At 41.0% G+C, this 26,279-nt stretch overlaps 1 protein-coding gene across 1 annotated transcript in view; it reads left to right on the top strand.

The window, feature by feature from the left end:
• Window positions 1-26,279, top strand: part of LAMA1 (laminin subunit alpha 1) — a 3,417,884-nt gene that overhangs the window by 3,275,250 nt on the left and 116,355 nt on the right. Inside the window, exon 53 of the mRNA XM_044066516.1 lies at window positions 1,364-1,517. Coding sequence (XP_043922451.1) covers window positions 1,364-1,517 — 154 coding nt within the window. The remainder of the gene's footprint in view (window positions 1-1,363; window positions 1,518-26,279) is intronic.

Here is a 26,279-nt window from a genome sequence, read left to right as displayed (position 1 = left end):
CCATTTCAGCTCATTATAACACAGAACATTCCCTCTTCTCTCATCCACTGCTCAAGCAGTTCCTCAGAGGGGCCAAAAATTTGAGACCACCCAGGAGAGCTGCAACCCCAGCCTGGGACCTTAACTTTGTCTTGGAGAAACTCACTCTACCTCCTTTCGAGCCAGCTGCTACTGCAGACTTAAAATTTCTTTCTTGGAAATCAGCTTTCCTTTTAGCAATCACTTCAGTTAGAAGGGTATCTGAGTTACAGGCCCTTATGGCAGTGGAGCCTTTCTTCATCTTTCATGCGGACAGGGTGTCCCTCAGAACCAATCCATCCTTCATGCCCAAGGTGGTATCCAGTGTGGCTCTTAATCAGAACGTTCATTTTTGCCAACCTTCTTTTCCAATCCACAGAATGAAGGGGAATGGATACTGCATTCCTTAGATGTGCACAGACAACTTAGATTCTACTTGGACAGAACTAAACCTCAAAGGAAGTCTGAACAGCTGCTGGTGGCATTTGCTGCCGGGGCAGAGGGGAAGGCTATTTCTAAGCAAACCTTTTCTAAATGGATAAGCCATTGCATTCATTTCTGCTATAAGCACCATGGAAAACCTATCCCCCAAGGGATCAGACCTCACTCCACCAGGGCTGCATCTACCTCTACAGCCTTTCTCAGAGGTGTCCCTACCAGGGACATCCTAGAAGCTGCTACCTGGAGTTCTGTACATACTTTCACCAAGCATTATCATTTGCCAGTTTTCTCTAAATCCAGAGCTGGCTTTGCCACTGCAGTCTTGCAGGGCCTTATAGCTGGCCCTAATGCTATCTAAATTCCTCTTCCCAACCATAGCTTTGGGAATCTACCCAAATGTAATGACTGCAACAGTGAAACACGAAGAACATAGTACAGTTGTGTACACTTACCATAAATGTAGATGTTCGAGTGTATTCACTGTTGCAGTCCTGGTTACCCTCCCTCCAGCCCTCTAACTTCTTTTGGCTGTACCTCTACTTTCCTTTACTATGCTTAAAAGCCTTTTTGGTGTATTTGCTTTTTTGTTGGAGGTATATCATTGTACTTTTATTTTTAATTGCTTCCCATTAGGGGGGCACCTGACATCTGGGGTAAGAAAAACTGATGTAATGGTGTCGGCTGCATGTTTTATACCCCTGACGACCTGACGTCATGGAAGAAGGGACAGCAACCGATGCAGGACCCAAGACTTTGTTAATCAGGCTGACTTAGGGCTACCCGCAAGCAGATAACCCAAATGTAATGACAGCAACAGTGAATACACTTGAACATCTACATTTATAGTAAGTGTACACAAGTGTACTTTATCATGCAGGATACTAACTGTCATTCCTTTGTGCAGGTTACATACAGTGTCCCAGGCTGCATTGAGAAAGTGAACCTAAATAACAAGCTGCTGGGCAAAGAGTCTCCGCTGTCGATCCATGCTGTGAGTAGCTGTTACGCTGCAGCACAAGAGGGCACATTCTTTGATGGAACAGGATTTGCTACTTTAGGTAACACTTTTGGAAGTGCAGTATGAGATTGTTTTCCATTATATTAAGTAAAATCTTTCTTAATGAGTTTGTGAGAAGTGTATGTCATTCTTTCTCTTTGGACATTGGAATCTCATGAAAACTCTTATGACCTCTATGTTACATTTTCATTTACTAGCTACCCTACCTTCCCATTTGTTCTTCCTTTAAGTAATCTTATTTTCTGTTTTACATGCTAGATTTTGACTTTTCATACACTTTCTAAAATAATTTATTTTATTAATTGTCGTTTTATTACTTCCTCCCACATAATCTTAACTTGTACTCTGTCTCCACTCCTGAACCTGCCTGTAGCTTGCCATTTTGTGAATATTAACTAAAATACTAAAGGGTATGTAATAAATTGCACATAGTATCATGAGACATATTTGTATATTACCCAAAAGAAAGCTGATGATAATAGCCAGCTATAAGACATATGAAATATCTAACCACTTTATTCTACTGTGAATGAAGCTTTTAGTAATTTTTATATGTATCTTTCATTATTGTGTTTGTCTTTCATTTTTGTAAATAAGTAAAGTGATAGAAAATAGCAATTTCAGTGTCTGTTTGTTTGTTTGTTTGAACTTCCCATCTTTTATCAAAAATTTGTATGTATTTCCTGACTTTTTGGAGTGTATGATCCCAGGCCAGATCTGAAAAAGATCTGTATGGACTAGTGCTCCACCCATTGGCAGATTGAGTACTTTGGGCCCTAGGCTGTTTTCAAACCTTGATCCAACCCTGCACACATTTTTAGAACCATGCATAAATGCATGTGTTCTTTGATTCACCTTCCGGATTGTTTTAAGTTATATTCCTGGTTTTTACAACTAGATTTGTTAGAGTGTGTTTTAAATTTGAAGTTTTGAACATTTTTTTCCAGAAAGCATTGAAATAAAATGTATGAACCAGTAGTGACAGAAGTATCCACTTCAGAACATTTAAACCATAATAGGCCGCTCAAACTGCTGTTATTATAATCCACCAATATCTGTCCTCAACAGTTCCAGCCATTTTATTGACTTTAAAGATCACATGACTGATTGTGACAAAAATGGACAGAGTAAAGTATTCCTGTTTACTTTACACAAATGAACGAGTCCTGCAAAGACAGACTAATAACTTTTTAACTTTCTCAACTCATTTTTATCCAAAGACAACCCATAAAACCAACACTATAGCTAAAAATTAATAACAGTAATAATGACCAAAGTCATATTTTTCAAATGTATTTCATACAAACACACAATAGTCAAAATATTCTCAGCTTAATTCACATGCATATACATATATACCCCTCACACACATCCTCACACATACACACTGCTGATGCAAAGCCACACTAAAGACTGCTTAAATGCAACCAGATAAGCGAATAAGGTACTTGCAGCAAATAGCCCCCTAGCCCCCACCAGTAGATACAACCACTTTGTTGAATGTGCATACCCTGTATTGTTATAAAAAAATAAATAAATTATATGTACTTCATTGATAGCCCTGAGTGAACTACATGAAACAGTATAAAGATCACCAACATCACACCATGTGTAGCACAGTTTAAATAAAAGGGTATTCATCACAGCATAAGAAATAGTAACTAGCTGATAACATATGCTTATTCTTTGGACAATCTCTGCAGAGCTAAAATTCATCTGAATAATTCCATATTAAAGAGAACTATTATTAACACAGCGGTTACTGCTGGCAAACAACTTTGCATTTTAGTTGATCTACAAATGCAGTGCCTGCTCCCCTTGAAGACTATATTGCCTGTGATGCATTAACAAATGGTGTGCTATGATATTGCCATAACATTTCCTGAACTAGATCGGCTATACAATAGGAAGTGGCTGGCAAACAACAACAGCAATAGAATGTACACAGATCTGATGTTATCTAGTCACCATTCCTCACATTAGGGTCTTGGATCCGATATCGGATCCGAGCCGGCATACTCAGAACACAGCTTAGCTCAAGCTCCTCCCCTCCCATAATGCTCTGCTGCCTTCCACTCCCTGAGATCTTGTTTGCCACTCAGTCAGTCAGACGCAGATTGCTCAGCTCCTCTTTAGTGTAAGTGTCTATTTTGGAAAGATTCTTAAATTTTTGTTTTTCTGAGTTGTAGAGTTAGTGGATAGTTATCCCTTTTTGGATATCCCCTCCTGGTCGATTTTGACCTTTTCTTCTTGTCTTTTTCCCTGGTTTTGTGTCTCGGCATAGTTAGTGTAGAGTGTAAGTAGTGATTAAGTAGAGTTTAAGTAGTTCTCCACAACAGCAATTTCAGGATGCAGGAACACCAAAGCATAAGATGAAATCCTTTTATTCCAAGAACGTACAGACTAAGCGCTTTCACCAGTAAACTGGTATCATCAGAGTCTGTTGAAACACTAATTCATCCATACTTAAATAGCAAACCAAACGTCATGAATCACTCAATTAATTAATTAACCGTTCCATTAATTCCTTAAGGGAATATCTCCATAAAAATAGGAACAGCAACATTTAAACAGTTGTGAATGCAAATATATATAAAAAACTTTTCATAGAAAATAAATAAATATAAAAATGAACATAATATAAATATAGTAATACTAATGAATTGTTGAGTTATAATATAACTATGTACATTAATGTAGTTACACAAGTTGTAAAAAAAATTTAAAAAAAATGTAAATAAAAAATTGATATATTCAAAATTCAAAATTCCAAACACATTATGCGGTCTGAAGGTGTTTTAGTCATTGATGTACTCATATCCAAGTACGCAATCATGCCACTAATGTCAATCCCAACATAATTTAAACAAATATATGTGATGTTACAATATACATGATAAATAAACAAGCTAATTGATGACTTAAATTAATAATAATTTAAATTGATTATTTTTTAAACACTTTATGAAAAACATGTCTGTTTACCCTACCTAAGTTCTGACACAACGTCAAAACAAGGATACTTAGTACCTAATGGCCTAAACAACTATATGCTCATTATATGATACTGGCTCTTAATTTAAGATGTGGTTTTAAAGAAATGTGGTCATTTAGACCAGGGAATCTGGTGGCATTTAATCTCATCTGCCACTCGGATTCCAAAACTGCTACCCTATTGCTGATGTCACCAGGAGTAAAAGGCATCACCCTATCAATAATGAAAAACAAGAATTTGGTAAAGTTGGTACATACTCCACTGTGCAAATATAAAGCATTATGCACATCCTTGTTCTTTATACATCTAATATGTTCACAAATTCTTTCCCGTAACTTACGGGTAGTCATGCCAATGTAGTAGGCATCACAAGAAGCACATGATGCTAAATAAACACAATTCCTTGTGTTACAATTGCACAAACCGGGACATGCCAACGTACGTGCAAAACCACCCACACATGTGTAACTTCCTTCAGCAATAAATCTACAGGCACTACAGTTTCCACATTTGCTCATCCTAGATCTATTATAACCATTGTTCTCCCTTTCCAACATGTTTTTGATGTTACTCCCTCAACTAAAGACAATTTTTGGGGTACCTCCCAACAATTTTCTTGTTTGTTCATTAATGCAATGATTCCAATTAATCCTTACACTATTGCAAAATTCATTTGCCATGTCGTTAAACTTCAACACAAAGGTAAGACTGCCCCCCTCAATGTCCACCACTTCCTTGTTTTTACCCTGCATTTGTGCCATATTGTCCAGACCCTCTAATATAGGGGTATACAACGTCCTTCTTTTCCTATAGATTTCCTTCTTTGTTTTAAGCAATAAGTTCAGGGGATATCCTCTTTCAATGAATAATCCTATCAAGGTGTACATCTCCTTCTTAAACATTTAAATCGTTACTGACCAACCTGGAAAGACGGACCATTTGCCCTTTAATCACATCCTTCCGTTGATGGAAGGGGTGACAGCTAGTGAAGTGTAACATTGAGTTGGAAAAACTCGGTTTTCTATAAATGTTGCTCACAAGCTTACCTTCATGTTTGAGAATGCAAATGTCCAAGTAGTTAATTGATGTCACATTCCATGTATATGTAAACCTAAAAAACTCTGTAGTTTGATTAATGTATGTCATAAAATCAATAACTTCATCTTCTGTTCGCCACCCCATTGGTCTGTTGGTAAGTTTCTCCTTCGAATATTAAGTAGTTACTTGTCAAAATGAATCTCATAAAATCTAAACAAATATTGAGCCTCCCTAAGTCAAAACTTTTACTATTCGTTAAACTATCCTGGAATAATTCCAAACCCTCGTCATGGGGGATAGTTGAAAAGAGATTCACTACATCTATGGTTAAGAAACCATAGGTTTCTACATCCATTTCACTTACTGCTCTAATTCTCTCAAGGCAGTGCCAGGAGTCTTTAATAATGTGTGATGCGTCTGTAACTGCTTTCTTACAAAGTTGGTCCACAAAGGCTGCCATAGGTTCTGTCTTAGAGCCTTTTGCCGACACAATGGGTCTGAATGAAAGATGTTCAAGACCCTTGTGGACCTTCGGAATTCCAAATAAAACAGGTAATTTGGGAAATTTGACACTCAAGAAATCAAATTCATCCTCATTAATAGCTCCTTGGTAAATTGCATCCAGAAGATACAAATCAATCTTACTGTACGCCCTATTTATTTCATGTCTTGATACTCTAGTATATGTACCTTCATCACTCAACATTTTCATCATGGCCCCATTGTAATCCATTTTGCTCATGATGACCATCCCACCCCCCTTATCGGGGCGCATGCATCTATACTCATTGGTCACCATAAGATCATTGATAACCTTTCTCTCCTCGCAAGTTAAATTGTCTTGTATATGTTTTTCTTGTGCACATAGTCTACGAAAATCACGTTCAACCATTTGTTCGAAGATGTTGATGTCAGCATTTGTGGGGGGCATAAAAATACTTTTTCTCTTCATCACTGCTACACCAGATGAGAAGCAGGGGTTTACTAGCCTCACACCTAGGTTTGAAAAATACAGGTGCAAATTTAACTTTCTTGTGTAAAGCTTCAAGTTCACCAATAACTGGGTTATATCTAATCTATAACTCGGGACTCAAGCGAGGAGCGATGTGGACAACCATTCACTGAGGAGGGGGAATCGACGTTATTAATGGACATGTTTTGCCAAAATGACTTAGTTGTTGATTTCAATATACGTTTTGTTTTGGATTCTTCTGTACTCTGTATTTGTGACAACAGTATGGTTGATAGTTGTATGAATGAAGTATGTTTGGGTAGTGAGAAATGCAATTACGACTTTGTTGCCCCTTCAGAAGGGGATGATTTTAAACAGCGGTCTGAAGTTACTTTTAATGTTATTGAGCCCAATGATGAAGAACATCATGATTACATCCCAAGTGTCAATTCCGAAAATGGGTTTTTGTATAACAACAATGAACTTGGAACTGATATAGAAACCAGTGCAGGTGTATCACCCAAGCAGTTATGTTCCACCGAAGAGGTAGGGGAGCCTATAATGAAATGTGAAGTATTAAAAAATGGGGGGTTTATGATATACAGTTACACTGATATGGACATTGGTAAGGTCCATTTTGAATTATTCAGTAAAGGGACTAGCTTTGTCCCGAGTTATAGATTAGATATAACCCAGTTATTGGTGAACTTGAAGCTTTACACAAGAAAGTTAAATTTGCACATGTATTTTTCAAACCTAGGTGTGAGGCTAGTAAACCCCTGCTTCTCATCTGGTGTAGCAGTGATGAAGAGAAAAAGTATTTTTATGCCCCCCACAAATGCTGACATCAACATCTTCGAACAAATGGTTGAACGTGATTTTCGTAGACTATGTGCACAAGAAAAACATATACAAGACAATTTAACTTGCGAGGAGAGAAAGGTTATCAATGATCTTATGGTGACCAATGAGTATAGATGCATGCGCCCCGATAAGGGGGGTGGGATGGTCATCATGAGCAAAATGGATTACAATGGGGCCATGATGAAAATGTTGAGTGATGACGGTACATATACTAGAGTATCAAGACATGAAATAAATAGGGCGTACAGTAAGATTGATTTGTATCTTCTGGATGCAATTTACCAAGGAGCTATTAATGAGGATGAATTTGATTTCTTGAGTGTCAAATTTCCCAAATTACCTGTTTTATTTGGAATTCCTAAGGTCCACAAGGGTCATGAACATCTTTCATTCAGACCCATTGTGTCGGCAAAAGGCTCTAAGACAGAACCTATGGCAGCCTTTGTGGACCAACTTTGTAATAAAGCAGTTACAGACGCATCACACATTATTAAAGACTCCTGGCACTGCCTTGAGAGAATTAGAGCAGTAAGTGAAATGGATGTAGAAACCTATGGTTTCTTAACCATAGATGTAGTGAATCTCTTTTCATCTATCCCCCATGACGAGGGTTTGGAATTATTCCAGGATAGTTTAACGAATAGTAAAAGTTTTGACTTAGGGAGGCTCAATATTTGTTTAGATTTTATGAGATTCATTTTGACAAGTAACTACTTAATATTCGAAGGAGAAACTTACCAACAGACCAATGGGGTGGCGATGGGGGCCCGTTGTGCCCCTGTCTTTGCCAACTTGGTCCTGTTGGCATGGGAAAGGAGTTTTATCTTATCATCGGTGTTTAAAGAGCACATAGTATTATACAGCAGGTTTTTGGACGACATCCTAATTCTTTGGAAGGGCACAGAAGATGAAGTTATTGATTTTATGACATACATTAATCAAACTACAGAGTTTTTTAGGTTTACATATACATGGAATGTGACATCAATTAACTACTTGGACATTTGCATTCTCAAACATGAAGGTAAGCTTGTGAGCAACATTTATAGAAAACCGAGTTTTTCCAACTCAATGTTACACTTCACTAGCTGTCACCCCTTCCATCAATGGAAGGGTGTGATTAAAGGGCAAATGGTCCGTCTTTCCAGGTTGGTCAGTAACGACGAAATGTTTAAGAAGGAGATGTACACCTTGATAGGATTATTCATTGAAAGAGGATATCCCCTGAACTTATTGCTTAAAACAAAGAAGGAAATCTATAGGAAAAGAAGGACGTTGTATACCCCTATATTAGAGGGTCTGGACAATATGGCACAAATGCAGGGTAAAAACAAGGAAGTGGTGGACATTGAGAGGGACAGTCTTACCTTTGTGTTGAAGTTTAACGACATGGCAAATGAATTTTGCAATAGTGTAAGGATTAATTGGAATCATTGCATTAATGAACAAACAAGAAAATTGTTGGGAGGTACCCCAAAAATTGTCTTTAGTCAAGGGAGTAACATCAAAAACATGTTGGAAAGGGAGAACAATGGTTATAATAGATCTAGGATGAGCAAATGTGGAAACTGTAGTGCCTGTAGATTTATTGCTGAAGGAAGTTACACATGTGTGGGTGGTTTTGCACGTACGTTGGCATGTCCCGGTTTGTGCAATTGTAACACAAGGAATTGTGTTTATTTAGCATCATGTGCTTCTTGTGATGCCTACTACATTGGCATGACTACCCGTAAGTTACGGGAAAGAATTTGTGAACATATTAGATGTATAAAGAACAAGGATGTGCATAATGCTTTATATTTGCACAGTGGAGTATGTACCAACTTTACCAAATTCTTGTTTTTCATTATTGATAGGGTGATGCCTTTTACTCCTGGTGACATCAGCAATAGGGTAGCAGTTTTGGAATCCGAGTGGCAGATGAGATTAAATGCCACCAGATTCCCTGGTCTAAATGACCACATTTCTTTAAAACCACATCTTAAATTAAGGGCCAGTATCATATAATGAGCATATAGTTGTTTAGGCCATTAGGTACTAAGTATCCTTGTTTTGACGTTGTGTCAGAACTTAGATAGGGTAAACAGACATGTTTTTCATAAAGTGTTTAAAAAATAATCAATTTAAATTATTATTAATTTAAGTCATCAATTAGCTTGTTTATTTATCATGTATATTGTAACATCACATATATTTGTTTAAATTATGTTGGGATTGACATTAGTGGCATGATTGCGTACTTGGATATGAGTACATCAATGACTAAAACACCTTCAGACCGCATAATGTGTTTGGAATTTTGAATTTTGAATATATCAATTTTTCATTTACATTTTTTAAAAAAATTTTTACAACTTGTGTAACTATATTAATGTACATAGTTATATTATAACTCAACAATTCATTAGTATTATTATATTTATATTATGTTCATTTTTATATTTATTTATTTTCTATGAAAAGTTTTTTATATATATTTGCATTCACAACTGTTTAAATGTTGCTGTTCCTATTTTTATGGAGATATTCCCTTAAGGAATTAATGGAACGGTTAATTAATTAATTGAGTGATTCATGACGTTTGGTTTGCTATTTAAGTATGGATGAATTAGTGTTTCAACAGACTCTGATGATACCAGTTTACTGGTGAAAGCGCTTAGTCTGTACGTTCTTGTTGGAATAAAAGGATTTCATCTTATGCTTTGGTGTTCCTGCATCCTGAAATTGCTGTTGTGGACAACTGTTCTTTTTTACTCAGTTGTGGATCCTGGTTTGGTTCCTGGTTTTCGGTTTTTGTCTTTTGTTCCATTCAGCAACTTATTTGGAGGGCGTTACATCTGGCATGGAGGATATCCTTAAAGAACTGACCGACGTGTTAGGTAAATTGGTCAAGGTATATGGAGAAACTAAAACTCAGAGGAATGCCGTTGAGGTCAGTCCAACGGACTCTGAAGTGCGGCTGTTCACTCTGCACTCGACTGATGGCGTCACCCCGGGGCAAAGAGTTACTCATTCTAACACCTACAGCGATGTTTTAAACAATAGTAACGAGGCGGTAACAAGAAGAGGAAACCCAGCAGGATTAGGGCATTCAGAGTCACCGAATGGTGCAACCCGTGTTCAGGAACTGGGTTCTTGGTTCGAGGCACCAAGTTTCGAGAGTAACCAGGAAGCGCCGGAAGTGAGAGGTATCAGCGGTCGAGGAAAGCAGCATTATCCGCTTTCATTACGGGAGCAGATTTACAAATATGAAAAACTCTGCCGAAAATATAGGGCTATGCAACTTGATAATTCTTTCCTTACCAAATCCAAGGAGATGAAGCAGGTCCCCAGAGGGCTTCGTGTGTGGAAGTTACCTATGGGGGTAGAAATCGGATCAGATGGTTTTAAAGAACTGGTTGCTTTGTTTGACCAAACAGGTATGCAAATGCTTGACATTATAATACGTAACAACAACATTAAATTGTCTATATTACGTGATGAAATCAATTCATTACACACAAGCATAACAACGGACTTATTGTTCTTCGATTATAAGTGCAATTTCGATAAAGTGATCAATAAAGTTGAAATGTTTGTGTCTAAAAGTAGAATTATAAAGCAAAAGAAATTGGTCAGAGACACGTATGAATATCAGAAGGGGCTAGCATACCCACCAGGAAAAAAAGACTTAAGAGTTGAAATGGATGCACCTAGGTTAACCACGGAGGGTGGGAGAGAATTTTTGGTAGCATCAATAACTGAGGAGGAGGATGCTGTTTTTTTAGAGACCGAAAGTTACATACGCAGGTCAAAGAGGCTTCTTAGCAGGAGGCCTCAAGCGAGGAGCGATGTGGACAACCATTCACTGAGGAGGGGGAATCGACGTTATTAATGGACATGTTTTGCCAAAATGACTTAGTTGTTGATTTCAATATACGTTTTGTTTTGGATTCTTCTGTACTCTGTATTTGTGACAACAGTATGGTTGATAGTTGTATGAATGAAGTATGTTTGGGTAGTGAGAAATGCAATTACGACTTTGTTGCCCCTTCAGAAGGGGATGATTTTAAACAGCGGTCTGAAGTTACTTTTAATGTTATTGAGCCCAGTGATGAAGAACATCATGATTACATCCCAAGTGTCAATTCCGAAAATGGGTTTTTGTATAACAACAATGAACTTGGAACTGATATAGAAACCAGTGCAGGTGTATCACCCAAGCAGTTATGTTCCACCGAAGAGGTAGGGGAGCCTATAATGAAATGTGAAGTATTAAAAAATGGGGGGTTTATGATATACAATTACACTGATATGGACATTGGTAAGGTCCATTTTGAATTATTCAGTAAAGGGACTAGCTTTGTCCCGAGTTATAGATTAGATATAACCCAGTTATTGGTGAACTTGAAGCTTTACACAAGAAAGTTAAATTTGCACGTGTATTTTTCAAACCTAGGTGTGAGGCTAGTAAACCCCTGCTTCTCATCTGGTGTAGCAGTGATGAAGAGAAAAAGTATTTTTATGCCCCCCACAAATGCTGACATCAACATCTTCGAACAAATGGTTGAACGTGATTTTCGTAGACTATGTGCACAACAAAAACATATACAAGACAATTTAACTTGCGAGGAGAGAAAGGTTATCAATGATCTTATGGTGACCAATGAGTATAGATGCATGCGCCCCGATAAGGGGGGTGGGATGGTCATCATGAGCAAAATGGATTACAATGGGGCCATGATGAAAATGTTGAGTGATGAAGGTACATATACTAGAGTATCAAGACATGAAATAAATAGGGCGTACAGTAAGATTGATTTGTATCTTCTGGATGCAATTTACCAAGGAGCTATTAATGAGAATGAATTTGATTTCTTGAGTGTCAAATTTCCCAAATTACCTGTTTTATTTGGAATTCCGAAGGTCCACAAGGGTCTTGAACATCTTTCATTCAGACCCATTGTGTCGGCAAAAGGCTCTAAGACAGAACCTATGGCAGCCTTTGTGGACCAACTTTGTAAGAAAGCAGTTACAGACGCATCACACATTATTAAAGACTCCTGGCACTGCCTTGAGAGAATTAGAGCAGTAAGTGAAATGGATGTAGAAACCTATGGTTTCTTAACCATAGATGTAGTGAATCTCTTTTCAACTATCCCCCATGACGAGGGTTTGGAATTATTCCAGGATAGTTTAACGAATAGTAAAAGTTTTGACTTAGGGAGGCTCAATATTTGTTTAGATTTTATGAGATTCATTTTGACAAGTAACTACTTAATATTCGAAGGAGAAACTTACCAACAGACCAATGGGGTGGCAATGGGGGCCCGTTGTGCCCCTGTCTTTGCCAACTTGGTCCTGTTGGCATGGGAAAGGAGTTTTATCTTATCATCGGTGTTTAAAGAGCACATAGTATTATACAGCAGGTTTTTGGACGACATCCTAATTCTTTGGAAGGGCACAGAAGATGAAGTTATTGATTTTATGACATACATTAATCAAACTACAGAGTTTTTTAGGTTTACATATACATGGAATGTGACATCAATTAACTACTTGGACATTTGCATTCTCAAACATGAAGGTAAGCTTGTGAGCAACATTTATAGAAAACCGAGTTTTTCCAACTAAATGTTACACTTCACTAGCTGTCACCCCTTCCATCAACGGAAGGATGTGATTAAAGGGCAAATGGTCCGTCTTTCCAGGTTGGTCAGTAACGACGAAATGTTTAAGAAGGAGATGTACACCTTGATAGGATTATTCATTGAAAGAGGATATCCCCTGAACTTATTGCTTAAAACAAAGAAGGAAATCTATAGGAAAAGAAGGACGTTGTATACCCCTATATTAGAGGGTCTGGACAATATGGCACAAATGCAGGGTAAAAACAAGGAAGTGGTGGACATTGAGGGGGGCAGTCTTACCTTTGTGTTGAAGTTTAACGACATGGCAAATGAATTTTGCAATAGTGTAAGGATTAATTGGAATCATTGCATTAATGAACAAACAAGAAAATTGTTGGGAGGTACCCCAAAAATTGTCTTTAGTCGAGGGAGTAACATCAAAAACATGTTGGAAAGGGAGAACAATGGTTATAATAGATCTAGGATGAGCAAATGTGGAAACTGTAGTGCCTGTAGATTTATTGCTGAAGGAAGTTACACATGTGTGGGTGGTTTTGCACGTACGTTGGCATGTCCCGGTTTGTGCAATTGTAACACAAGGAATTGTGTTTATTTAGCATCATGTGCTTCTTGTGATGCCTACTACATTGGCATGACTACCCGTAAGTTACGGGAAAGAATTTGTGAACATATTAGATGTATAAAGAACAAGGATGTGCATAATGCTTTATATTTGCACAGTGGAGTATGTACCAACTTTACCAAATTCTTGTTTTTCATTATTGATAGGGTGATGCCTTTTACTCCTGGTGACATCAGCAATAGGGTAGCAGTTTTGGAATCCAGTGGCAGATGAGATTAAATGCCACCAGATTCCCTGGTCTAAATGACCACATTTCTTTAAAACCACATCTTAAATTAAGAGCCAGTATCATATAATGAGCATATAGTTGTTTAGGCCATTAGGTACTAAGTATCCTTGTTTTGACGTTGTGTCAGAACTTAGGTAGGGTAAACAGACATGTTTTTCATAAAGTGTTTAAAAAATAATCAATTTAAATTATTATTAATTTAAGTCATCAATTAGCTTGTTTATTTATCATGTATATTGTAACATCACATATATTTGTTTAAATTATGTTGGGATTGACATTAGTGGCATGATTGCGTACTTGGATATGAGTACATCAATGACTAAAACACCTTCAGACCGCATAATGTGTTTGGAATTTTGAATTTTGAATATATCAATTTTTCATTTACATTTTTTAAAAATTTTTTTACAACTTGTGTAACTATATTAATGTACATAGTTATATTATAACTCAACAATTCATTAGTATTACTATATTTATATTATGTTCATTTTTATATTTATTTATTTTCTATGAAAAGTTTTTTATATATATTTGCATTCACAACTGTTTAAATGTTGCTGTTCCTATTTTTATGGAGATATTCCCTTAAGGAATTAATGGAACGGTTAATTAATTAATTGAGTGATTCATGACGTTTGGTTTGCTATTTAAGTATGGATGAATTAGTGTTTCAACAGACTCTGATGATACCAGTTTACTGGTGAAAGCGCTTAGTCTGTACGTTCTTGTTGGAATAAAAGGATTTCATCTTATGCTTTGGTGTTCCTGCATCCTGAAATTGCTGTTGTGGACAACTGTTCTTTTTTACTCAGTTGTGGATCCTGGTTTGGTTCCTGGTTTTCGGTTTAAGTAGTTCTACTTGCTTGTTGAGTGTTTCGGACGGTCTTGACAGGTTTTTGGAACTTTGGCTTATTTTTTTACTTCACTGAGGTAGTTTCCTGGATTAGTTGTGATAGATAAACCTTTGGGCTTTAAAAGGTGCTCCTTGTGTGGGCAGAAAATGCCTGTTTCCGACTCACCCGAGGAGTGTCTCTACTGTTTCCGCGGTGACCACCTCGAGGTGGAATGCATCATTTGTGCCACTTTCAACCTGAGGGCTTTGTTCGACTATCGTAACAAGCTCCTTATTAAAGTCTTGGTCAAAGGAGTCCCTTTGGTCACTGATTCCCCGGCCAAGCGGACTCTTCTGGGGCTAGAAAGAAGCTTTCCGTGGAGGAGGACCCGACCAAATGTCCCAGGCTGTTGGATCCTAGGTCTTCGGATCCGGCTCCAGCCAGGGCAGTTTCGGATCCAAGCTCTTCGGGTCTCAGATTGTCCAGCGAGTTCGGACCTGAACCCCTCGGACCTGGCACCTTTGGTTTCCTCTCCTGGATCCAAGAGTTTCGACTCCAGACCATCAGATCCGAGGGCAGAAGCCGTACCTATGGATCAGACCCTTTTGGATCCGAAAGATTTGAGAAGTGTTATTACGGATCCTTCACTGGGTTTGTCTCCGATTCGGTCAGATCCGAGAGTCGTGCTGGAGCTGATTGTAATAGAGGATCTCCCTTTGGATCCATTGTCCTCAGAGCAGGTTCTGTCTTCTCCGGGTAGGTCTCATTCTAGCAAACACAAGAAACTTCAGGCTGCAGGCACAACTCTCCCAGCAGGTCCTCCACATCCTCCCGATCTTCCAGGAGTGCCCTCCTTATGGATATGGACAGGATGATGTGGGCCTTTCTAAAAGCTCAGATGGAGTTGGGGCTTCTGGCTTCCCTGGCTCACAGATCAGGAATCCAATCTCCCACTCCCCCTTCGAGTGCTCCTCATCTGACCAGTGGCTTGGATTCTCAGGGACTGTTGAGCGGAGTGGAGGCTAGGGGAGCTCTGGGGCTTAGTTTGGGTCCTTCCCTGATGGGATCGGTGGTGGGATTCTGTTCCCCCAGGATAGACCATTCATCCGGTTGAGACTGTCGAGCCGGGGTCTATGGGGTTGGATTCAGGCCCGGGCTTTTTGTACCGGTCTTTTCCTCTGGGTGCCTCGGCCTTTGACAGCTCTGGTCCGGTGCTGTCCGGTGGAGTGGCGGCCCTGGAGGGCGGGGGGGGGGGTCCACCTTCTCTTCCACTAGAGTTGTATCAGCGGGAGAGGGGTATGAGACCTCCTCCAGTCCTTCCGCTTTCCAGCTGCCAAAAGATCCTTCTTTCCTATCAGAGCTGCCTCTCCCATGCACAGTCATCCTACCCAGCCCCAGTATCTGAGCGGCTTATGTCATCCTGCTTCCTGTCAGCTCATCCGACTTAGCCTCCAGGTGGGATGCCCCTCCTCCTCAGGGGCCCCCTTCTGTTCTGAGTCTTCTCTGCAGCCCCCGGCAGAGGAAGTTCCCAGGAAGAGGACATGTGAGAGGAGACATCTTGACAACCCTATGGAGTCCCTTACCGAGGATACGGATGCTGATGAAGGGGATGAGTCCTCGAGATCACTGCCGGAGGACGTCTCCTTTGGAGACATACTCAAGATCCTCAAGGCCAAAGGCGGTTGGTCTGCCCAAACCCTGTCCTCAGAGAAAGCCGTATTTCTGGAGGTTTTCGGTATGGGCCCATCTTCCTCTTGGGTGTGTGTGCCCCCCCCCACCCCCCGCTGATCCTCTCATTGATCTTGTGGCCAGCAGGGCTTGGAAGGAGCCAGATACCGTGGAGCCAGTGTCTAAGAAAGCGGACAAGTTTCTGAGTCTTCCAACAGATAGAGCCTTTTGGTCCAAAGTGGTCCTGCTTGATGCTTTTGTGGTGGCCATTGCCATCAGAAAGGAATTGGCAGAGCAAAGTTCTTCTGTCCATCCTCCCAATCGTGAATCGAGGGCTATGAACAGATTTGGAAAGCGGGTGTTCACTGCCTTTAGCCTGCGAGCATTAAATTATCTTGCACATTTCATCCGTCTCCACAGGAATTTGATAAACTATCTACTTTCCTCTCTGGGTCCATGACTGAGGAGGAATTCAAGGTAGTTTCAGTTGCGAATTCATCCATGAGGCTAATTTCCAACACTGCGGAAGGGTCCTCACAGGCGGCGGGCTCAGGAATTGCAATTAGGTGTCATGCCTGGCTCCGTCTGAGCAGGTTTGCAGAAGCTTTCAAGATGTCTTTTGTTAACGCCCCCTTTGATGGTTCCACACTCTTTGGTCCTGCTGTGAAAGAGACTTTGACCCGCAATGAACAGGAAGGGAAGACCTTGTCGGCCATTGGGATTAGGTTTTCTGCCACTCAGACGTCTTTTTTCAAGACCCAGAAGGGGAGTAAGAAAATGTGGTTCAGGAAGGCACAGTTTCCCTTTCAAGATGTTCAGGAGGATTCCTCTTCCAGGGGACAGGGAAGAGGTTTCAGTGGTAGACATCACCGCAGGGGCAGGGGAGGTCCACAAAACCAAGGTTCCAGGGAACCCTTCTCTGAGAAACCTTTGCAGCATCCCTGCGACCTTCCTGACTGTCCGTCCCTGGAGGCAGTCGGGGGTCGTTATCATTGTACCCACTAGCCTGGGCAAGTGTTACAAATGATCAGTGGGTGCTAGCAATTATATCCAGGGGCTATTGCATTCCCTTTTGGGAAATTCCTCCAAAATTCAGTTTTCTTTCGGACGTGCCACCCAATCAGGAAGAGTCGGCTTGACAGGAGTGTTGTAAACCTTCTTCAGAAAAGAGCCATCCAACTGGTCCCCGCAGGACAGAGAGGATTCGGAAATTATTCCAGCTTCTTTTTGGTTCCAAAGAAAACAGGGGACCTACGCCCTATTTTGGATCTCAGTCACATGAACCAGTTCAGGCAGACGAAGTTTCTGATGGTCATTGTGCAGTCAATTATGCCTGTCTTGCACAGCAATGACTGGATGTGCTCAGTGGACCTCCATTACGCGTACTACCATATAAAAATGGATCGACGGTCCAGGAGGTTTCTCCACTTTTGCTTGGGAGTCGATCATTTTTAGTTCTGGGCCCTGCCCTTTGGTCTCACCTCAACCCCCCCGGGTGTTCACCAAATGCATGGCGGTGGTAGCAACTCATCTCCCGCTGCAGGGAAGTTTTTCCCTGTTAGGACGATTGGCTCCTGACGGCCTCTACAAGGCATCAATTATTGGACAATATTCACACCGTACTTTCCCTGTTCCATCAGCTGGGCATTACAGTGAACATGGCGAAATGTATTTTTTATTTTATTTTATTTTACATTTGTTAACTGGAAAAGCCCGACTGGATACAGGTCCATTTTCAGTGGAGGTCCGGGGAGAAAAGCTCCAAATGTACATAACAAGTGTAAATACAGTGAAATTATTACATTGAATTATCACAACATAGAAATGTGTTTAATGATATATATGCACACAGGTACATGATTTTCTGAAGTACAGACAGGGAATGGTTGGAAGTTAATAGCTGAGAAGGGAATAGTTAGAGATTACATCTGAAAAGGGAAACACATACAATTAAAGGGGTTAACATGCATGGCATCATCTTTACTTTAAATCTTTCCAGTAGGTGAGAGACAAACAAAATTCTGAACAGTTAAAGGACCAGAGTTTTATTCTTGTAGTAAGGTTCTCATTTATAGTTTTTTGTTTGAGTGGGGTTAGTCAGGGTTTGTACAGGGACAAAGCCAATGCCTTTTTATGCATTTCTTTAGGGATGTTTTGAAGTGGGATAAGGAGGGCACAGTAGTAAGTTCAGCATGAAGTAAGTTCCAGATGTTCATCGTGTTACCCTGCTGCAGTCATCACACTTGGGTTATCCTGTCGTCAGGCGGTCCCACAGTCGGCCGGATTTCCAAAGTCTTGTTCTGACGTCGGTTGCTGTCGCCTCATCCCTGACGTCAGTGCGCCAGGGGTACATATACTGTAACCGACGCCATTTTCTTCAGTCTTTCTTGTCGCACGGTGCCCGAAGCAGAAGCAGTTCGCAAGTGCCGGTCGGCCGACTCCTGAGATTGTCGAATTCGAATTTCAGACCGAAGTCTTCTATAAAGCTAAGTACCCCGTTGGGGAAACTTTTCTTGCCTCAGACCGATGACAGAAAAAGTTAACAATTGTATTTCTTGTGGGAAGCAAATACCTCATAAGGATTTTCATTCTTATTGCATACCTTGCCTAGGCCCTGATCACGACGTCACTTCTTGTCGTTTTTGTGCTAGGTTTAATAAGCGTACTATTAAAAGGCGATTTGATTTCGCACGACACTTTTTTGGTAGAAAATTTAACTATAACATGCCGTCGGAGCTACCGACTACCGGCGTGCACAAAAAACGCAGGGACAAGGACCAACAGCCAAGGCCTAAACCCGATTCCGAGGCCTCGGTTGATCTGGTCTCCGGTTCTCCGGTTATCAGTGAGGCTCTGACGCAGCCCCTGACTACCGCAGTCCTGGAACCCGAGACCGCTACGGATATTTTGACGGAATGTACTAGGCCGACGCAGCCTTTTACTTCAGGCCCTTCCGACGACATACCTTCTAAGGATGTCGGTGCTTCGGAAACGCCATCGGTTTCTGAGGGCGTTTTCAGACCGACAATTCTCACAGTCAAAACGTTTTCTAAGTCTAAGACTCCTTCTAAAGCTAAAAAGACTACACTTCAATCTCCTGTTCAAGGCCCTATGCCTAAGAAACAGATGCTCAAAATGGCTGAAGATTTGATTTCTATTATAAGGGGTTCACAGCTTCCTCCTGACAAAAGGCCTAGACAAGAGGAAGATTCTGCTTCTTCTGAGCAACTGTCTATTTCTTCGGATTCCTCTGAAGACCAAGTAAACTATTACTACTCTCCTTATGAAGATTCTGATGCTGAGGACTCTATTCCCTCAGCTTCCCCTCCTGAAGACTACTCTTTTGGGGAAACTTTACACACTATGAGGGAACATTTCCACTGGGAAGGTCAGGATTTCTCTGATTCCAAGAAAAGGCTCAGAGAGTTTCTTTTACTCCCCCAACACAAACCTCTAGCCATCCCACCTGTTCTGGATATTGTGGATGATGTCTATTTAGAATCCAGTTTCAACCCAGATTCTCTACCTCCTGCTCTGGCTAAGCCTGACAGATATTACAGAGTACGTGATTCCCACAAATTTCTTTACAAAAGCCCAGTAGCTGACCCAGAGACCATCTCCCAGGGTCCCAAGGGGGCTAAGGCTTCCATGGCTAAAAACCCAGTACCTTCTGAGAGGGACTCAAGAGCACTAGACAGGTGGGGGAAAAAGGTTTACACCTCAGCCACATTAGCTATGAGAGCACTAAATTGTCAATTTCATATGCTCAAGTATCAGCAGTTTCTAATCTCTCAGTTAAAACAAAAGATAACCTCCCTTCCCCAACAATCTGAATTGAAAGAAGTACAGGATTTGTTGCACGCCACCGAGCAGGTGGGCAAACATACCTTACAATGTGGGTTTGATTCTTTGGAGGCCTCCTGCAGAGCAGCTGTCACTGAATCAGTTATACGTAGGCATGCCTGGTTAAAGGAACAAAGTCTACTTGATCATGTCAAAGCAAAACTACTGGATGCACCCTTACAGCAGGATGTTCTTTTTGGAGTTAAAGCAGAAGAAGTGCTAAAGAAAATGGAAGATAAGGCGAAATCAATGCAGACAGTCAAAGATTTCCTACAGGTACAACCCCCTCACTTCAGCAGAAACTGGCCAACAAAAAATTGGTCCTTTCCAGCCACTGACAGACCTCAGAGGGGTAAAGACAGGCGCCCAAGGGGCAGAGGACAACCACAAGCCCAGTATAAACCTTGTCAATGGGGCACTCCAACCCAGAAAGGAGGAGAAGACAGGTCTCAACCCACCAGAAGGCAAACTCAATGACTTGCACTTCAACTGGCCAAACAAAGCTCTTTTGTTAGCCCCCTTGGGGGGAAAACTAGCACTTTTTGCAGACAACTGGCACATGGTCACAAAGGACAAATGGGTCCTAGACATAATTTCACGAGGATACAGATTCCATTTTCACACCTTGCCAATGAAAAGAGGAATGCCAAACCTGCCACTAAATCAATGGGCAGAGGCACAAAAACAAATTACAGCTCTCATGGACATGAGAGCCATTCAAATGGTACCTACTCGAGAGCAAGGCCAAGGATTTTACTCAAGACTCTTTCTAGTGCCCAGAAAGGACAATGCTTGGAGACCAATTCTGGACCTTTCAATTCTAAACACTTACCTACAAGTCCCAAAATTCAAGATGCTAACACTACAGCAGCTACTTCCCATGTTGGGCAAGGAAGCATGGCTGGTCACGTTGGACCTCAAGGAGGCATACCTGCATGTCCCTATCAGACAAAGTTGCAGAAGATACCTCCATTTCATTGCAGGTTCAACCCATTACCAATTCTCTGCACTGCCCTTTGGCTTATCTACTGCGCCCAGAGTTTTCACAAAATGCCTGGCACCAGTAATTGCATACTGCAGACAAAGAGGAATTCAAATATATCCATACCTGGACAACTGCCTCATCCAAGCAGAAAGAAAAGACATTCTCTTACATCATCTGGCTTTTGTGAAGCATCTACTGAATTGTCTGGGGTACACAGTAAACGAAAAGAAGTCAAAACTAGTGCCCTCACAAAAAATGACATTCCTGGGTGCCATCTTGGACACAACGGCCCAGAAGGCTTATCTTACACCAGACAAGCAATTACAACTGACTCAATATTTCAAGACAATGGCAACAAAGACCCAATTAACTGCAAGAAAAATTCTGCAGGCTTTGGGCTTCATGGCATCTTGCATTCTGATAATGCCATTTGCAAAACTGCATATGAGGAAATTACAGTGGTACCTAAAAAGCGTATGGTCTCAACACAGCCACAGCTTGGACACAGTGATATCTCTCATTCCCTGCCTTCAGCAGGAATTTCTATGGTGGGCACAGGCATGTCACCTCAACAAGGGTCAGCCTTTCACCTTGCCCCCAACCAGGCAAACTATCACAACAGATGCCTCAGACTATGCCTGGGGGGCACACATGGCAGGGCAATGCATTCAAGGACTATGGACTGCAGAACAAAGAAAACTGCACATAAATCAAAAAGAGATGCTAGCTGTACAGAAAGCTCTGACAGCCTTCAAGGATCTTCTACATCCAGGACAACTTGCAAAAAAGACGGACAACACCACAGTAATGTGGTACATAAACAAACAAGGGGACACACATTCCTACCCTCTTTGCAGGCAAGCAATAATCTTATGGAACACAGCTCTAGCCTACCAAGTCCTGTTACAAGCTCAATTCCTGCCAGGACAGAAAAACACATTGGCAGACGACCTAAGCAGAAACATCAAAGATCCCCACGAGTGGAAGCTAGACCCACAAATATTTACAATGATAACTCAAAAATGGGGCCTACCAAATATAGACCTGTTTGCCAGTCCTCAAAACTACCAACTGACAAAATTTTGTACAAGGACATTCCACCATCAAGCTTGGAAAGTGGATGCTCTCTCCTTCAGTTGGAAAAACCTGACAGCATATGCCTTTCCTCCATTACCTCTTCTCACAAAGGGTCTTTTGAAGGTCAAAAAGGAGAAACCTTGATTGATTCTCATAGCCCCAGACTGGCCACGCCAGCACTGGTACCCGATATTGAAGAATATGGCTCACAGCCCACCATGGATATTGCCTCAAATACCTCATCTGCTTACGCAGCAAAACAAACAGATTCTACACAGCCAGCTAAAAACCTTAAACCTGGCTGCATGGCGAATCTTTTAAACATCCAACCAGCTCCTCTTTCACAAGCAGTTCTGGGTGTTATTCTGGAAGCCAGGAGGCCAAGCACCAGGAAGGCTTACTCGGACAAATGGAAAAGGTTTTCTGCCTGGAACCAAGCTAAAGGCCCAGACACAATTCAGCCTCATATGCCTCACATTCTGCAGTATTTAGCAGAGATGTTGCACAAAGGACTTTCCTTCTCTATTAAAATAAATGCTTCAGCTATTTCAGTTCACTACGACACAAATCCACCTTTATTTTCACATCCTCTTCTAAAGCAGTTCCTCAGAGGGGCAAAAAACATTAGACCACCTAGAAGAGCTCCTACACCAACATGGGACCTCAACTTTGTTCTGGAAAAACTAACGTTACCTCCCTTTGAACTAGCTTTCTCTGCAGACCTTCAGTTCCTATCTTGGAAGACTGCCCTGCTCCTGGCAATAACTTCTGCTAGGAGAGTCTCAGAATTACAGGCACTAATGGCAGTGGAACCTTTCCTCATTTTCCATCAAGACAGAGTTTCTCTACAAACTAATCCTTCCTTCATGCCTAAGGTGGTTTCCAGTGTAGCTTTAAATCAAACCATCCATCTACCCACCTTCTTTCCCAATCCACAGAACAAAGGTGAGAGACTATTGCATTCCTTGGACATTCACAGGCAGCTTCGTTACTACTTGGACAAAACTAAGGCTTTCAGAAAAACTGACCAGCTCTTTGTATCCTATGCTACAGCTTCTCAAGGGAGGGCTATATCCAAACAAACCATTTCTAAATGGATAGGCCATTGCATACGGTTCTGTTATACCCATCATGGGAAACCAGTTCCTACTACCATTAGATCCCACTCTACCAGGGCAACAGCTACCTCTACAGCCTTTCTCAGAGGGGTCCCTACCAAGGAAATTTTAGAAGCTGCAACTTGGAGTTCAGTACACACCTTCACCAAGCACTATCACCTACCTCTTTATTCTAAGTCCAGGGCAGGCTTCACCACTGCAGTTCTGCAGGGCCTCATTGCCTCCACTAACCCTCTATGATACCTCCACCCTTCCTTAGTTTTGGGACTCAACCCAAGTGTGATGACTGCAGCAGGGTAACACGATGAACATAGTACAGTTTTGTACCTACCATAAATGTAGATGTTCGAGTGTTCACCCTGCTGCAGTCCAGGTTACCCTCCCTCCAACCCTCTGATCTTTTGGCTAAATCTCTGCTATACCTTACTGATGTATTTGCTTATAGCTGAAGGGATTTTGTGTTTGTACAGTGTTCACACCATTTGGTACTAATTTTGATCACCTTTTTGGGGGCACCTGACATCTGGGGCAAGAAAAACTGAAGAAAATGGCGTCGGTTGCAGTATATGTACCCCTGGCGCACTGACGTCAGGGATGAGGCGACAGCAACCGACGTCGGACCAAGACTTTGGAAATCCGGCCGACTGCGGGACCGCCTGACAACAGGATAACCCAAGTGTGATGAATGCAGCAGGGTGAACACTCGAACATCTACATTTATGGTAGGTACAAAACTGTACTTTTTTACCGACAGAGTTGCAGAATCGTGAGTCACCAACTGAATTGTTGGCTTTAACAGTTTGTACTAGCATTCTGTTGGAAGAGTGGAGGGCTTTTAGGTTACTGTAGGGGGTGATAATATTTTTCAGTATGGGTGTACTGTCTGGTTGGAAAAGAATTTTGTGAACAACTATAAGTTGGTTATATTGAAGTTGATAGGGTAGTTCTAGCCAGTCCTAACGATTGAAGGTTTAGACAGTGATGGGTTCTTTAAGCTGATCCTGGAGCAAATCTGGCAATATTATTGTAGCAGCTAGTACATTTAATGAGGTTTGATTTGCTTAGGTTTACAAAGATGGGCGAGGCATAGCAGATGGGGTTAGGAATTGTTTAATCCTGTATAAATAGCCTAGTTTCTTATTAACTGTTTTGATAGTTTTGTCTATGTGAGCATCAAACTTCAGGTTGTTGTCGATGATTACTCCCAGTAGTTTAGTACAAGGTTCTGGGGAAGTTATGGTGCCATTGTTAGATGTTATGGTAAGAGGTGGTGAGGGGACCTTGCCAGTGGGGGAGAAGAGTAATAGTTTGGTTTTATTCGGGTTTAATAGTAGACGGCGACCAGTGAGCCAGTTCTCTACTTTGTTGAAAGTGATTTGGGATAAAGATTGTAAATCTATGGGGGAGGTGGCAGAGCATATTAGGGTGGAGTCATCTGCATACTGAATACATGTTGCATCTGGGATGACTTTGTGCAGGTCATTAATGAATGTGGAGAATAGGAGGGGACCTAATATAGATCCCTGGGGGACTCCAATGTTGACTGGTAAAGGGGAAGATAGGTTATATTTCTGTAGTACAGCTTGTGGTCTGCCACTCAGGTAAGAATGAAACCAGCTAATTGTTAGGTTATCTATGGAGAGTGATTTTAGTGTGTCTAGGAGTAGCTGGTGATTTACCATGTCAAATGCCTTGGATAGGTCTAGAAAGAGGGCTGAGGAGAGCTTGTTGTCATTACAGTTTTGATTTATTGTGTAAGAGAAGGAGAGAAGGGCTGAGGTTGTACTATGGGAAGGTCTAAATCCATGCTGGGAGGGGGCTAGGAGAGTGTTCTGATTCAGGTAGGCTAGAAATTGCTTATGGATGCATTTTTCTATTATTTTAGCCAAGGGAGATAAGATGGCTATAGGCCTATAATTTGAGAGTTCAGTGGAAGTTCCCCCTCTGTGAAGAGGAGTAATGTGGGAGATTTTCCAGATGGAGGGGATATAAGCTTCGAGAATAGTTTGATTGATTAAAATTGAAATCGGGTACGCTATTTCATTAGCGGCTTTTTGGAGAAACTTTGCGGATAGTAGGTCTGCTGAAAGCTTGGTGGGTTTAATTTTCTTAAGTAGGGACTTAATAAAAGATGTTGGTACTGGATCAAACTTGAAGGGGATTTTATTATCGGATGTGGGTATGGTAGTACTTGAGGTATTGGGAGATAGTTTGTTGGCTAGGGATGGCACGGTTTCTGTAAAGAAAGTGTTAAAGGTGTTAGCAACAATTTTAGGAGGTTGTTGTAGGATAGCTACGGGGATAGGGGTAGATGATTGACCTAGGTGGAGAAGCTTATTTAAGCCTGACCAGAATTTTTGTTGTTGATTTTGGTGCTTTTGTTACAGATTACAGTAGTAACTTTTTTTTGTCTAGCATAATGGACTTCTTTGTGTCATTCCTCAGCTGTTTATATAGGAGGTGATCTTTTGGGGATTTAGTGGTTCTCCAGGAGGTCCACGCTTTGTTTCTGATAATAATTTTTTGACTTGTACATTAGTCAACCATGGTACTACTTGTTATTGGTTCTGATAGTACGTTTGGGAGCATGGTTATCTAAGATAGCAAGAAATTTAGAGTTAAAGTATGAGACCGCTTCATCTAGTGGAAGTAGTTTAAGGTTGGACCAGACACATGAGTTAAGTTCATCCTGGAAATTAGTCTGAATAAAGTTCTTATTACTCCTAATGGTTTTAAAGGTAGATTGTTGAGGGATGTCATTTCTTTTTCTGATTGTATAGGTCAGGAAGTGGTCACTGATGTCCTCAGGTAGGGTGCCTGTTTTATATATCTGGAGTTGGTTGTTTATTAATATCCAGTCTAGGATGCTTTCCTTATTGTTAGGCTTATTGATTCTGGTAGGGGAAGATATGATCTGGGAGAAGCCATGCAAGTTTATATGG

Source organism: Protopterus annectens, chromosome 3.part1, assembly GCF_019279795.1.
Source record: "Protopterus annectens isolate FY-2018-M chromosome 3.part1, PAN1.0, whole genome shotgun sequence".
Taxonomy (NCBI): Eukaryota; Metazoa; Chordata; order Ceratodontiformes; family Protopteridae; genus Protopterus; species Protopterus annectens.
This window is presented reverse-complemented; position numbering and strand designations above follow the sequence as displayed.